Source organism: Globicephala melas, chromosome 9 (genome assembly GCF_963455315.2).
Source record: "Globicephala melas chromosome 9, mGloMel1.2, whole genome shotgun sequence".
Taxonomy (NCBI): domain Eukaryota; kingdom Metazoa; phylum Chordata; class Mammalia; order Artiodactyla; family Delphinidae; genus Globicephala; species Globicephala melas.
This window is the reverse complement of record NC_083322.1, coordinates 68,587,831-68,603,754: the sequence shown is the minus strand read 5'-3', so window position 1 is coordinate 68,603,754 and position 15,924 is coordinate 68,587,831. Positions and strand designations below refer to the sequence as shown.

General features: G+C 40.9%; 1 protein-coding gene across 1 annotated transcript in view; it reads left to right on the top strand.

The window, feature by feature from the left end:
- The first annotated feature begins 5,133 nt into the window (after positions 1–5,133).
- Positions 5,134–15,924, top strand: part of CRPPA (CDP-L-ribitol pyrophosphorylase A) — a 303,327-nt gene continuing 292,536 nt past the window's right edge. The window contains exon 1 of the mRNA XM_030857145.3: positions 5,134–5,710. Coding sequence (XP_030713005.1) covers positions 5,454–5,710 — 257 coding nt within the window. The 5' untranslated portion in view covers positions 5,134–5,453. The remainder of the gene's footprint in view (positions 5,711–15,924) is intronic.

The window sequence follows — 15,924 nt, the reverse complement described above, 5'->3', positions numbered from 1 at the left end:
AAAGGGAAAGTTTTTTTTCTTTTTAATCTTTTGTCAAGGTCTTGAGTTCTTTTAAGGAATAATGATAGGAGAAGAGGAAGAAAGAGGATAGTCTGTGCAACTTTAAATCAAAACAATTTTTTCTTTTGGGAATAGTTTTCAGCATTCTAATTTTTCTGAAGACTAAGTGTAAATTGGTCTTCATGCATTTAGGTTTATATTCATTGGCACATTGAACATGCTTAATTCATTCATTCTTTCATTTATGTCTTATGCTAGTTAGTGGTAGCCGTGGTCACAAATGGAATTAATTTCTAGTTAACTTATTTCTATTCACATACAGCATAAACAACACAGTGACCTTATTTCTTCCTCTCTGCAATCTACCACAATTTACTTCTCCATGAAACATGGTCTTTCCGTCACTACTAAGTGCTTCCTGTCCAAACCAGTTTAGCTTATTGTTCTCCTAACTAGATATTACAGCATCTGCCCAAACTACTCTGTGTTTTCTTCTTCTTCTTTCTTTCTTTTTTTTTGTTTTTTTGGCTACTGAAGTAAGTGTCCCATGCTAAAAAGCAGTGAAGCACTTTTTTTTTTAAACAAAAATTAAAAGTTGTTTATATCTTCATATCCTTTGGATATCACTGAAGAGACTGTATCATCATCGTCTCAGTCTTCTCTCTCTGCTTCATCCATGTCACTTCTTTGCCTCTCTGTACCCTATGCCACCAGAGTCCCTTTTGGTCTGCTTAAGATCAAGACTTGGTACCCTCTTAGGTGAGGCATTATAAGGCAATGATGTCCCACATTCAGACTCTATTGCACAGCTCATATCCTATATTTACTCCGTGCTTGGCAGGGAAGGGGGTGGTGGTTGTGGTAATAATGCCACATTCAAATGTCCACATTCTTCTTTTCTTATTCCTTAGTAAACAGATATGACTTTGAATTCTCAGGGAGCATTTTCTTCTTAAAGTCTAGGTGTTTTTTTTTTTCTTTTCTTTTCTTTAAATCTTGTTTTAGTAATACGTTGCAGTTAAAATATATAGGAATAACTGCTGGCAAGATCTTTCCTGGCAGAAATGGCAAATCTTCCTTTTCTAGCTGTTGCTCTTCACTGATGATTCTGTATGCTCTTCTCTTCCACAGATTATGAAAACTGGCTACCACCAATTCTAGACTAGTCATTTGTTTCCTAAACAAACCCATCAAAGATATCACCTCTCCCACATTTCTTACGCACAGAGGGCATTCCCCTCTTTTAGTTTCTGGAGGTATGTGTCATCCCTTAGTTGAATCGCACCCTTGAGTTCCATGCTCAGGACAGAGTTCCAGGCAACAATTTCAATTCTGCTTAAGCTGTGGACAAGGACATGGCCTTTGGTGGCTGTCAGAGGTGATGTGTTTTTTAATGACAGGTCTGTAGAAAGATTTCGGGGATAATTCGGTTTTCCAGGTCTCTATCATCTTTTTTTTTTAATTCCTGGCATTTAAACATTTTCCGCTCGTGTTTTCTTCTTTATAAATTAACAAGGAAATAAAACAGACATTTTAATGGATTTCTTATGCAATTTTTATATGGCATGTTTAATATATTACATGCATTTTGCGTTAGGTCTTGAAATTAAATGCATTGGATATAAAGTGAATTGGGGTGTCATTCTTTTGTAATTCAGTGTTTAAGTCTGGTCCAAACTTACATTAGGATCACCTAAGGAAGCCTATTAAAAAATGCAGATTTCTGGGCCTACTCCAGATCTACTGAGGCAAACTTTCTGTCAGAAGGTGTTAGGGGACCATTGATTGAAACCATCCACCTTGGCCAGGAACGATGATGACCACCTGCCTGAGTTGTGTCACAACAGGAGGTCCCAACAGGAACATGGTGTGCCACTGAAAACTAACCAGGAGAATTCGGGAGGGGCCAAAAGAGGGAGGAGATGACCAACCTCCCAGAATTCTTCGCACTGGAATCCACCTTGGCTGAGAGATGCATGCACCACCAGGAAGGACCCTGAGTCAGACTATGGGCTAAGCAAGATGATTGGCCAGAGACAACCTGGAAACTAACCCCATTACCATAAAATCTGAGACTGAGAGGCACTTGGCAGAGCAGTTCTCTTGGGTTCCCTTACTCTGCTGCTCTCCACCCGGCTGCCCCTTTCCAATAAAGTCTTTTGCTTTGGCAGCACGTCTGTCTCCTCGGACAATTCATTTCCAGGTGTTAGACAAAAGTCCACTCTTGGGCCCTGGAAGGGGTCTTCCTTCCTGAAACAAAGGTGCCAATAATATATCTTCTAAGATTAATATATATTATGTAAATGATTATATTATATAACTATATAAGAACTACTATGTATCTTAACAATGGTCCCCAAATGATTCTTATGAAAAGTTAAACTTTGGTAGCATTAATGAAGTCAAATTTATCATTCAGTCCTAAGGCTATTCACCACTATTTCCCTTTTTAGCTATACAGGAAAAACAAGGTGGACAGTTGAGATGGTTGATAATTAACTTTATAAGAAATACTGAGAGAAAAAAAGATAATATTCTCGTTGCCATGTGGTGTTTAGTTTGAATTATCCACAGAAAAACCTCAATTTGGAGCATTACCTTTCTTATGTATAAAAATGAGTTAAAGGTCAGAGGTTAATAGACTGTCTCACTTACAAAAGATACACAAGAGCAAAACAGGAATTAGAATTCATAGGCTGACAGAAATGCTGGGGCTGGCCCCTGTGGAACCATAATTTATTTTGTTTGGCTCTGAATTGAAGAGTTAAAGGGTAAACCATTAAGCTGTTCATTAGCATTTGTGAGCAACACCCCAACTAACCTCCAGAGATGCTATTAAAACAGTAAGTGTGGTTGGGGAGGAGGAGAGTGATTGACAGTGCTAATTATACTTGAATTAACCCTTGAAAAATGAACCCAATTTGATCTAAAATTCTCTAATAATGATAATAATAATAAAATCCCCAAGATAAATCTTCCACGGTACACTGACATGTAGAAACAAACCAAACACAGGAATTTTAGGCCTTTCAGATACAAAGACAAGAGCCACTTCCATTTAATGGGTATTTCTATATGCATTAAAAAGTAAAGACTTCCCTGGTGGCGCAGTGGTTAAGAATCCGCCTGCCAATACAGGGGACATGGGTTTCCTGGTCTGGGAAGATCCCACATGCCGCATTGCAACTAAGCCCGTGCACCACAACTACTGAGCCCGTGCACCACAACTACTGAGCCCATCTGCCACAACTACTGAAGTCCGAGCACCTAGAGCCCGTGCTCCGCAACAAGAGAAGCCACCTTAATGAGAGGCTTGCACACCACAACGAAGAGTAGCCCCCGCTTGGCGCAAATAAAAAGAAAGCCCGCACACAGCAACTGAAGACCCAACGTAGCCATAAATTAAAAAAAAAAAAAGTAACATGGAAACTACATACTTTACCCAAAGTATGCATAATAAGGAATTACTTACATCCATATAAAAAGGCTCAGAAAAAAACTTTGCTTCTCATATTATGATATACAAATACTTTGCTTCTCATATTATGATATATAAATAAAGTCTGTCCTTTTTTTCAATACAAGTCTATATATTAAATATGTTTAACATACGCTATGTAAGATGTACGGGTTCATAGTGAACAAAGTTAATATATTTGTTCTAAGAACAGAACTAAATCAATATAATAAGATTCTGGCTAAATTTTCAAAGTTTAATTATATTAATGATTATATAGAAATTAATATAACAAGACCTTTATTACTATGCTATTTTTGCTCAAGAATAAGGAAATGAAGAATAACTTTAGCTCCACAAGCGAGGTTTAAAGATCAATATTAATAGAAACAATTATTTGATTGCTTTTCTGCCTCTGTAGGTAGACTCATTTATTCATTTATCCACCAATTAGTCAACATGTATTAATAGAATGCATACTATAGGTTAGATACGGGTGGTGGTGCTACAAAGTGAAATGTATTACGATGCCTACTTTTCAACTGAGTCAGTGATCTGACAAATTTCAAGTAGAATGGAGCTAAACGTTGATTATAATATAAAAGGAACAAAAATAAAACTGATAGTGATTTTAATAATAAGATCAAATCAAAAGACAATAAAAGTAGAAAATTTAAATCTTAATTTTGTATGCTTCATTCTGAACTGGGAAAATGGCTAAAAATACTAAATTGGAATATTATAATCTGATAATATTTTCAGTGCTTAAAGACTCCTATTTTATGAATCTTATATTTACTACTGATGGGTGAAGATTGATAAATTAGCAAATATTTAATTATATATACTTCGATTGTCATTCATTCATTCAATCAGTAGCTTATTCAATGAATATTTATTAAACTTCCTTTATAGTCCAGGACCTGGGGACACAACCCAAACCAAAAAAGTAAGGACCCTGCTCTCAAGGAGTTTACATTCCAGGGGCCTAATACAATCTGCTCTGACACTCCAAATACTTTAGTACATTTTCATGGGAAGCACTTACAGCAAAGACAGTAGTAAACAAGGGCATGATACGCTTCAGGCCTGGAATTTTTCAACTTTGGCTGTACTTCTGTGCAAAGGCCATTAGGTGTGCAATCTTACACAAGTTACTTAAACATTTTAACCTTATTTCCGCCTCTGTAAAAGAGGAACAGTAATAGCTGGGTTCTCCTGGAGATTAAATGAGATAATGTGCGCCGACTATTCAGCAATTATTAGTATTATCGCTTTGGCTCCATGGTTCCAAAAAAAAGTGCCTGCTCATTAGAATCACCTGGGGATATCTTTAAACTCTCAGACCACACACCAGGCCAATTAAACCCAATCTCTGAGGGTGGGACATAGGCGTCAGCATTTTTTGAGCTCCCCAGGTGTTTCCAATTTGCAGAAATTTGGGAACGGCTGCAGTTTGGCTTACTGATATGTCATAATAACATTTGCCCATCCACCTATCTTTACCAGAGATGGAACCAGGATGCCTCATGAGTGAATGAAAGCCAGATAACTAAGGTGCACATTTTTCTGTCTCATCTCGTGGCTCGCATCCAAATCTCTTCAAGGGGAGAGGGATGGGAGGGAGTCCTGACCCTTGCTGCCTGCGCACAGCTGTTAAGGTTTAAGGAGACCCTTAGGTATATAGGGAGGGCTGACACTTCCACCTGCAGTGACTGCTGGGCCTGCCAGAGGAGAAGCCGAGAGCCGGGAAAACCAGCCCTTCCGGGGCGCTGGGCTCGGGACGGAGGCCGAAGACGCGCCGGGAGGGAAGACCGGCAGCTGGATCGTCCCCTGGGGCCGTACAACGGCCTGGCCCGCGCGGCTCGGGTGGGCGCTCTCTGTGTGCGCGCTTTGCCCTTGCTCGCCCTCCCCGCTGCGACCCCAGCCTAGAGCAGGAGCAGAGCCCAGGCGCAGTGGCCCGGGGCGAGGAGGGCCCGCCCCGCCGCTCGCCGCCATGGAGTCATGGCCGCCTGGCGGCTCTGGGCCCGCGGAGGCCGGGCGTCGCCTGCGCGGCTTGCGCGGCGCCGACTTGGCGGCCTCGGCCTCCTTGCTGAGCGGGGCCGGGGCCGAAGCCGGGTGCAGCGCGCCGGCCGTGGCGGCGGTTTTGCCGGCGGGGGGGAGCGGGGAGAGGATGGGCGTCCCCACCCCGAAGCAGTTCTGCCCCATCCTGGAGAGGCCGCTCATCAGCTACACCCTGCAGGCCCTGGAGAGGTAATGCGGCGCCAAGCGCGCCTTGCGGTCCCCGGCCCCCTGCTCCCCGCCCTCAAGCCCAGGGCAGCCCGCGCGCGGCACCTGCTCCAGTAGCTGTGCTCGCGCTGACACCCGCTTTCGGCGGACCGCGGGGCCGGACTCCACCCGCTCGGTCATTCCAGTGCGGGCTCCATTCCCGCTAGCCCTTCACGGAAGGGGAGCTCTGGCCCTTTAACAGACAGGCGCGGAGCCTGGGGCTGCCCCACGGAGCCTTTTACTGCTCCAGCCGCCGGCCTGTGGAGCTGCCCTCAAGACTGACTGGGTTAGCGCGGGGGACGTTTAGTTCTAACCCCGGGGCCTGTGGGGACTAATGGGAAGCTGGTTTAGGAGTCTCTCTGTCCCATATTCTCTCTGACGCTCATTCTTCACTCTCAGCGGCTATCTCCGCGCATGCGTGGGTGATGAGTTGCAAATTAGATTAAAATCTAGTTGCAAACTAGATTTTACTTGCCAAGATAGTTTTATGGGCCTTTGGTCATTCTTTTTATCAACTGTTAACAAATATTAACTGAGTATCTGATATGAGACATACTGTGCTAATTACTAGGTACTGAAGGTGGACCGAGAAGCAGGATTTAATCCAAACCTTTCCATGGTGGAAACGGATTTAAGGGCGCTAACTACATGCTGTATCTTCGAAAACGGACTAGCTGGGGAAATGGAAAAGGAATGGGATAAGGAGGACCAGGGGAGTAGTAGTGAGGATCGAAGGAGGTGAAAAGGAAGGGTATGTTATTTTAGCTTGCTTATAGCCGTGTGTAATGGCTGGAGGGATGGGAAGCGGGGGGAGTACAAAGGTCCACATAGGTGGTGTTATGGTGTTGAAACTTATAGAAGCCAGTGTGGAGCTGTGGGAATATGTTTTCACGTGGATTGACATGAACCATTTGCTTTAGGAGGCTTTAATGAAGATGAAGCTAATGAGGTTCTAGTCAAAGGACAGTAGCATGTTATCCAGAAAACAGACCCCTACCTCCCACGCTTTCACACACCCCAGAAGCCAAAGGCCCCAGTTGCTTTGCATATGGTAATTTTTCCAAATGACACTATTCAGAAAGTAAGTGGCAGTGTAAAGACCCATAATCACCTTTGATTCGTGGCTGGTGGTTACATGTGAAACTCATACAAACATTGAAAGAGTTCCAGGTGCTTCTTTCGCTTCTGTAGTTTTCCATTTCTCTGAGTAGTTGATTCATGCTACTCCAGTATTCCAGCGTCACAGATATTGTGACAACGTAGCTCATTTATGCAGGTAATATTAGGGGACACAATAGAGCTCGGCCAGCAGGATCTTTATTAAGCATTTAGATGTAAGGGAGTGCAGACGTTTCTACGTTGAGTTTTCCCTCGTATGGAAAAAAACGCCACAAAACTTCTGTATTTGCAGTTTTGCCTCTTCTGAGGCAGCAGGAGATAGGTGGATATTAAAAAATATCAATTTTAAAGTACAAGAATGTTCTGGAAAGGCCTTGTTGATGTAAACTAAGATGGAACACTTCTGTTTTTACTTAATTTTATCACAGCGGTAATAAAATCCTAATAGCAGTAGTAACTAATCAAAACCTCCATTTTGAAATACTTCCGGGATCATTCTTTGTAAACTATTACAATGCCTGAAGAATTTATGGAATATGGTTATTTTGGAGGATGTCTCAGGAAATCCTCGGAAACCTTGTATCACAGGGATGTATATACGGGTGCTTCTTAGCCATTTGCCAAATGTAAGCCCTTCTATTGGTAAAAGATGAGCTCCGTAGACTGCTGATAGTTTTCCTAGAGTGTGGTGCTAAAAGGCCTAGGTCATTTCATCCCGAAAGATAAATTATGGAAGTTCCTGTCTTTTGGAACTGAGAGTCAATGTAAAGAACTAATGAGGATTTAGAAGGAGGTTACCCCTGAAGTTTGGCCCCCAAATGGGATAGGGAAATGCAAAAAAACATGACTAGTTTGGTTTTCAGTTAATGCCATGTGAACATTTATTTCTCCTCATTGACTTACCTACGCAAAGCAAGTAAAAATGTATAGCCATACAAAGGAAACATGAAAGCAAAAGGAGGTGGGGCAGATAAGAGAACAATAAAGCTCTAGAAGAAAGGAGGTAGGGGAGTGGTAACCAGTCAGTTTTAACAGGCTCAAGGAAGCAGAAACGTGAGCCTTGAGGTAGAAGAGCTGTGATGGAAGCAAGTTGATTGCAGTCATAGAACCTTGGAAAGGCTCAGGAGTTAAAAGTACTAATTAAGGTAGGGTAGACAGAGAACAACTGTCTACAGCTGTAAAGGCAACTAGTTGAAACCTTCAAAAAAAAAAACAGGCTCCCAGATCCCTGTCAGAACACTGGAGGCTTAGCCTCAGGCTCAGAACCAGCACAGCCAATGGCAGAGTGAAGTGCTCCATGGCCATAGAGAAATTAAGAGGCACATTCTCATTTTCGAATGAGATGCTTAGCACTTCAGGTAGACTCAAGGAAGTACTTTACTTTTCAAACGTGCTATGCATTAAAGCACCTGTCTTTGCATAACTGAGAAGTTGGAGGAGACATTGAGAGGTTTGTCTTGTGAATTGTCTAGGACTTCATATTGTTTTTCTGCTTTAGTTGAAATTGGAAAAATACACGTTTTTCTAGTTTAGCCACAGTTTACTTGTGTGCCGTTGAAATTTCTTAAACTAATTATCAGATGAAATGAGATTTAAAAGAATCTCTGAACCCTCAAATATTAAACATGTTGGCTAAAGGCTTTCGCTGGACCAATGGAGGCTCAAAGTCCGTCTGAACTAGTTGTGTGTGGGTATATATTACAATTAGCTTTTATATGTGTAGAAGAATATATATGTTTATATGTTCACAAAGTATATTGAGATTATGCACTTTGTTCAGATCTGTGCATTACAGGCGTTATACTGAAAGGATCAAGTGTGACTAATTTGTAGGTTGTAGTAAGAACAGGTCTTCAGAAGATGACTAAAAACATTTCTAGGAGTTTTAAAGTTTCATTTTGGCCTTTTAGGGGGAATTAAAATATAAATTGAACCACAGATTATAACTTGAAGAGAACTTTGATTTTTCTTATTTTGTTAACAAGGAACTGAGGTCAAGGGTATTAATCCTTCTCATAACGATTTATGACCTGAGTTTGCAAAAGGAAGCGTTGCTCTAAGAAATCATGTGGCAGTGGTATTATTGGCAGGGGCCTAAAGCTCTGACAGTTAGGTTGTAAGATCTATTCGCAGTCGATCAACTGATATCTAAATTTTACTGGTTAAAAAAAAAAAATGTATTCCCAGGTCTGAAATAGGAAGTAAAAATTCCTGCTGGCAGTCTAATTTCTGGCTTCAAATTTCTAGCGAAAGAAAGTGTTATTAAGGAGAGCTGGTTAACCTGGAATAGCTAAATAGACTCAAATGACAGCTACAATGAAAGCAAGTCACAGAGGCACACTTTGGCCATGCTTATTCAGACTCCTGGTGGCTGTGGACTAGGTGGGAATTTCCCTGACAATAGATTTGAACAAAGTCAGGCACAGCCCTCTCCATAGCTCAGGAGGCTTCTTGAGTTCTTGAGGACACTGCTTAAGATGTTTCTTGATAAGGTTCCATGCTCATCAAAACCTGTTATTATAAATTGGCTTCCCATAGAAATCTTTTATAGGAAGAAAATATGCTGTTGCATTGGTAAAGAACTTTGTGGACGTTGTGATAGTAATGTGTATCGTTGTATATTAATATGTTGGCATTCAAATTCATGTTTCGGAGCCTTTTTAGTTTGGTTAATGTGAGTTAGGCTCCTCGAGTCTGATAAATCCAGATGAAAAATTCATTTTGTCAATTTGTATGTTCTGGAAACCATGGATTTTGTGGTTGAGACTGGGTGGCTTTCTTATTATTTGGAAAAATCGATGAAAGTCCATTTTTAGTAACTGTTAAAGACTCCATGGTGTTTTTCAGTGGATTAACTTCTGGCTTATTTGATCTTCTGAAAGTTTTCTTTTAATATTTTTTGTGTACTTAAAATTGTTCTGTCCTACTGTGTTTCTGAAAACCACTGCAAATTCTGTTAGAACAAGAGAATAGAAAGAATAAATGTTAATCGAAATGAGCAATATTGATTGCTTGAATTAAGCTGAAAGTAGGAATAGAGTAGGGAAGACAGGAGAAATATTTAGAAGATAGGAATTGGCAGTTTTTAGTGATTAATTATACTAAGGATTCAGAAAAAGAGATGAATTTAGGATGCTTTTGAGTGATTGCTTAGATATATGAATTTGACTTAAACATTTTGTCTGGATGCTTCATTAATAAAAGGGTTAAGTCTGAGTCAAGGGAAGGAAGAGGCCTGTATTGTAGAAGAAATAGAGTGGGACTGTGTTTTGCACAGGTCAGATGATTGGAGATTTCAGTTCCCATTGGCACCCCTGTGGCTACTGTGAGACAAGAGAGAAGACCAGGACTGGTAGTCTGGGCTTGACCAGTGGAAGCCTTCATGGGCCATATTAAAGAGACTTGACATTGTCAAGGCAGTCAGGGGCCAGCCCCTTCACACCAATTCGGTATTTTCCTTCTAAAATATCAGGATGTTTATGGAGAAGGAGGGATCTATAAATTATGGCCACAGTACAATCCCGAGCCTAATTTCCATGACAACTGTCATGTAAGTGAGCCATAGCTGTCACTGTCTCTTGGGGCCAAACTTCTGCAGCCTGGGTGAGAGCAGTTAAGGAGTGTTAACAGCGCCTGATTTTTCCATCTGTTTTTATTTATTTATTTTAAATATTTATTTATTTGGCTGCGCCGGATCTGTAGTTGCGGCGTGCGGGATCTAGTTTCCTGACCAGGGATCGAACCCGGGCCCCCTGCATTGGGAGTGTGGAGTCTTAACCGCTGGACCACCAGGGAAGTCCCTGCATCTGTTTTTTAAAAGCATTTGTTTAAATCTACTTTCAACTGATCTTGTTAAACTGAGCACAATATACCTGTAAGTAATGTTTATTTTTTAAATATAATGCACATATTAATAGAAATATATTTAAACATAATCTTAAAATATTCTGGGAGAAGATTACATCTAAGATACTGTATTTTTTCCTCAAATTGTCGGTAGGTGTAATGGAGCTTGAGGTTAGGTTTGTATTTGCCTATGGAATGTGCTAGGAAGGAAATACTAAGAACTTGATAAAATCCAGCTACAGGGGGTTCAGTGTGGACTTGCCTTCAGCTAAGGAGGTCGACCAGATTCATTTATTCAGCAAATATTTGTTCACTAGGCACTGTGTGAGGTACTTAAGGCCTTTCTTAGTGCCATGATTCTACATATTAAATTTTAATACCGTAAAAGGCTTTTAATTCTATAACTAGAAAAGTATGTGACTAAATCCTTCGAAACACAAACAGTACTTAAAAAGGCTTGCAAGTGCTGAATGTATGCTTGGTTACTGAACAAAATAGCATAACAAGCCCATTATCTCTTAAGAGTTGTGTAAGACAGCTTTCCGAACTTTTTTATTGTGACCTGTTATGAGAATTAGATTTTGCTCATGACTCAGTGACACATACTTAACTACATCCAACATATTTGAAAGAGAATTTCATGAAAACAATCTGTGCTTACTATTTGCTATACATTAGAATTTTACTATTGTATTAATTTCTATTGACTCAACACTGTTAATCTTAACTTACAAAATTGATTTGATGATACTCTAATGGGTCCTGAAATCTGCAGTTTGAGAAACACTTGTTTAAATCATTTTTCTATTTAGAGCCTCATAAAATTGTTTGAGAAGTCTTAGGCCACGAGTATATCTGTCTAATCTATATCTACATTTTTGGACTGCTTTCTGTTTGATGGAACATAGGTAATCATTTTGTAGATATTTTAAGGCATTCCAGTAAAATTGGGATTGACCTTTGAGAGTTCATTAACTCAGATGTTTGAATGACTACTGTCAAGCAATGTCCTATCTTTCTCCCTCTTCATTATTCTATATTTTAACATTTAATTTCATGTAAGTTTTGGTCAAAAAAGCAACATGTCTTTAAAAGTTGCTTTTAGCTTATTTTTTCTGATAGAATAGACTGTGGAAAGTAAAAGGTGATAGGTTAGGGCACAGGTAAAGCTCTTGCCTTAGAAAAAAATCCTGTCCACTGATATAGTTGAACATGTACTTGAAACTTCTCTATTTAAAAAAAAGCAAACTTAGTGTGATGTCCTATTAATAAAGTGTGATGTCCTATTAATAAACTAAATAGATTTGATTACTTTTACACTTTCCTATAAACTCAAGAGCACATTTTATTTCTAATTGTTTAAGCTTCCTCATCTATTCACTGATTTATTTAACAGATTCTTCTTTTTTTTAAATTTATTTTTATTTATTTATTGGCTACGTTGGGTCTTTGTTGTTCTGCGCGGGCTTTCTCTAGTTGTGGTGAGCAGGGGCCACTCTTCATTGCCGTGTGCGGCCTTCTCATTGCAGTGGCTTCTTTTGTTGCGGATCATGAGCTCTAGGTGCACGGGCTTCAGTAGTTGTGGCACGTGGACTCAGTAGTTGTGGCTCACAAGCTCTAGAGCTTAGGCTTAGTAGTTGTGGCACACGGGCTTAGTTGCTCCGTGGCATGTGGGATCTTCCGGACCAGGGCTCGAACCCGTGTCCCCTGCATTGGCAGGCGGATTCTTAACCACTGCGGCACCAGGAAAGTCCAACAGATACTTCTTGATACATAGTCTGCTGGTGTTTGTTATTGGATTACCAGTGACTAGTATAATGTCTGGCAAATGACAGATGCTTACTGGATGTTTTCTGAATGACTAAATGAACCCATGAATGAAGGAATACTTATGCTTAAATTGTAAGAAATAAACTTGACCATGTTTTGACCACAAATGCAGCATTATTGTTCAAAATAAATGGATTGCTGGGGACATGATGATCCAGACGTGATTTTTTTTTCTCATGGATTTTATGACCTCTCAGTGTTAGTGCTTTTACAGAGGTTTATAGTGTGAGCTCCAAAGTCAGAGTGGGGTATACCCAGGTCCTTTCGTTTCCTAGCTGTATAATCATGGGCAGGTCACTGCCTCTGTGCCATCTGTGAAATGGAGATAATAGTGATTTCTTTCAGGGCCGATATGACTATTAAGTGAAATATTACAGACACATGCTCCAAACAGTACATGGCACTTAGCCAACAATTAATACATCTTAGTTACTATTGCTACTATTAATATTACTGAAAGCTTAGTATATGCCAAGCCCTGGGATATAGTCTTTGCTTTTTGTGGGTTGGCATGCTAGTGAGGGAGGTAAAAATGAAACAGTACAATGCTTGATAAGACTCTCTAGCGATAAGAGTGCTCTGGGAGCTGAGAGCAGAGATGCCTCACCCAGAATGTCAAGGAAAGCTTGCTGGAGGAAGCCACATCTGAACTGACAGCTGAAGAACAGTAGGACTCAGCCAGGAGTGGGTGGGGGTGGAGGAATTATGAGGATGGGGGATAATGTTGAGAGGCAGAGGAAGCAGCATAAGCGGAGACCTGGATGTGAGACAATGTGGCGATCACAGAAAGAGGGGCATGGCAGAGACCAAGTGGTGCAGGGAGAAGAAGGCCGAGATCAGGTCCTGCTCAAGAGGCAGCAGGGGATGGCCTAAGGTTTACACTTGAGGGAAGTCATCTAGAAGTGGTAGGGTGGATTGCGTTGATTAAGTGAGAAGGAGGAGACGAGCTGAGAGGCTATTGCAGAAATAATGGGAGAGATGGCTGCCTGGGTCACAGCTGTGCCAGTGGAGACAGAACCTTGGGAAACCTTACATCTAGGGGGCACTGAGGAACTGTCACTTGCTAAGGACTTGGTTAAGCACAGTATACGTTTTAAACCATGTAAATAGAGTAAGTTCTAGCAGTGTTAAATTTGCAATGATAGAAGTGGGGGATGGATGGATTTTACAAAGCAAAGAGCAACCTACACTTAGTCATATTCCAGAATCCTTATTGCTTCTTCACATAACTACATATTTTCTGGTCTGGTATTCTGTGAGTGGTGTTGCTTTGCTTTGCTTACGATGAATATTCCCCCAAGATGTCAGACAAAACATAAGTAATCCCAGTCATCCTTGGAGGCTTAGAATCTAGAAATCAGAGTAAAGAGTCAAACTCATTGAAACAAAACAGTCAGCAAACAATATATTGCAGAGGGAAGGCATTTTCATTGATTTTCATTCTCTCTTCAGGTTGATGAGGAGAGCTTTCTGTTTTCATAATCCTTCAAACTTTGCTATGTTGTAAGATCCTGGTAGATGAGACAGACCAAAATCATTTATTGATAAAACAAATAATTATCGAGTACCTACTAGGCGTAAAGCAATGGGCAAAACTGATACTGTCCTTGCCATCATGGAGCCTACATTCTAGAAGATGGAATGTTGTATTTTGATGAAAAATGGTAAAAATATTTTTTTCAAGTATTTTTTGGCATCAGATGACAGTATAGGAAGATAAAGTACGATGTATTTGGGTATCATATCCTTCTGATGTTTCCCATATGAGATAGTATAGAGTGTGAGGATTACATGAGTTAGAATATGACTAATGCTTAAGACTTAGTAAGTTAATCGATGTTAGCTGTTTCATATTAAGTGATAAATTATTTATTTTGCCAGTTTTTTCTTACTGACTCAGGAGGATTATTACCTCTGACTCAGGAAGATTACCATCTCTTAAATCTTATCCACAAGCACCATCTGATAGACAGGCTACCATCATTGTCTCGCTCGGACTTCAGCAGCAGCTTCCTACCTGGTCTGTCTGCGTGCTTTCTCTACCCAATCTGTTCTCCATCTTGCACCAGAGTAAAGTTTATGCTCTAAAATTAGAAGCTGCAATCACTCCTGTAAACATTTCCTTGGAACTAAGTAGCTTAAAGCAACATAAATACATTCTTAAGCTTTTTGATGTCAGAAGTCAAAAAATCATTTTCACTAGGCGAAAATAAAGGTGTTAGCAGTGCTGTGTTCCTTTTGGAGGCTCTTGGGACAATCCATTTACTTGCCAGATGGCAATCCATTTACTCTCTCAGGTTCTGGAGGTCACCTGCATTCTGGGACTTATGGTCCTGTGTCATAATGAGTGCTGCATTTGTTACCACTCTTCCCCCTCGACTCACTTGCTTTTCTTTCACTGTTAAGGGCTCTTGTGATTATATTGGACCGACCCAGATAGCCCAGGATGATCTCCAACTCAAGATCCTTAACTTAATTACATATAGAAAATTCTTTTGATAGGTAGGGTTACATACATATTCACAGGTTTTGGGAATTAGGTCATGGACATCATTTGGGGGTTATTATTCTGCCTACCACAGTTCCCCTTATGTCATTGAACAGCATAGAATACTGGGGGAGGTGAGTATTAATTTGAGTGTAAATGTCCTGCATAAAGCTTTTCTCTAGATTCCTTTTATTTATTTATTTTTTTTGCGGTACGCGGGCCTCTCACTGTTGTGGCCTCTCCCGTTGCGGAGCACAGGCTCCGGACGCGCAGGCTCAGCGGCCATGGCTCACGGGCCCCAGCTGTTCCACGGCATGTGGAATCTTCCCGGACCAGGGCATGAACCCGTGTCCCCTGCATCGGCAGGCGGACTCTCAACCACTGCGCCACCAGGGGAAGCCCTAGATTCCTATTTTTTCAGATTAAAGACTAGAACCCCTAATATGGCCTTGGAGGTCTCCATGGCCTAGCCCAGCCCATCACTTGTCTGGTCCTCCAGCCTCTTCATGGGCTCTTCTCTGTGCTTAAAGAACTCCCCTCCATTTCCTCCTAGTTTCTCAGAACCTTGCTACGGCCTCTGCTTAAACCATCCCTTTCTCTCTCCCTCCAAAGCCTTTTGCCTATTTTCCTGCCTTCTGCCACTTGAAGAGAAAATTCTGCTTCCTTAGGGAACATTATCTTGGCCTTCTCTGTGCTGGTCAGATATCGTGCTGCATGTGATCCTGGAGCCTGGACCTCTCCTTCACAGCACTTTATTGCAGCTTGGAGTTGTTGGTGTTCTCTTTTTTATCTGTAAGCTCTGTGAAAGCAGTAACTATTTCCATTGTATACTCAATTTTGATCATTTATTCAGTGCTCAATAAATATTTGTTAGAGGAATGGACTTAAAATGAAAGGAGGGTGTGCCCTCAAGTTT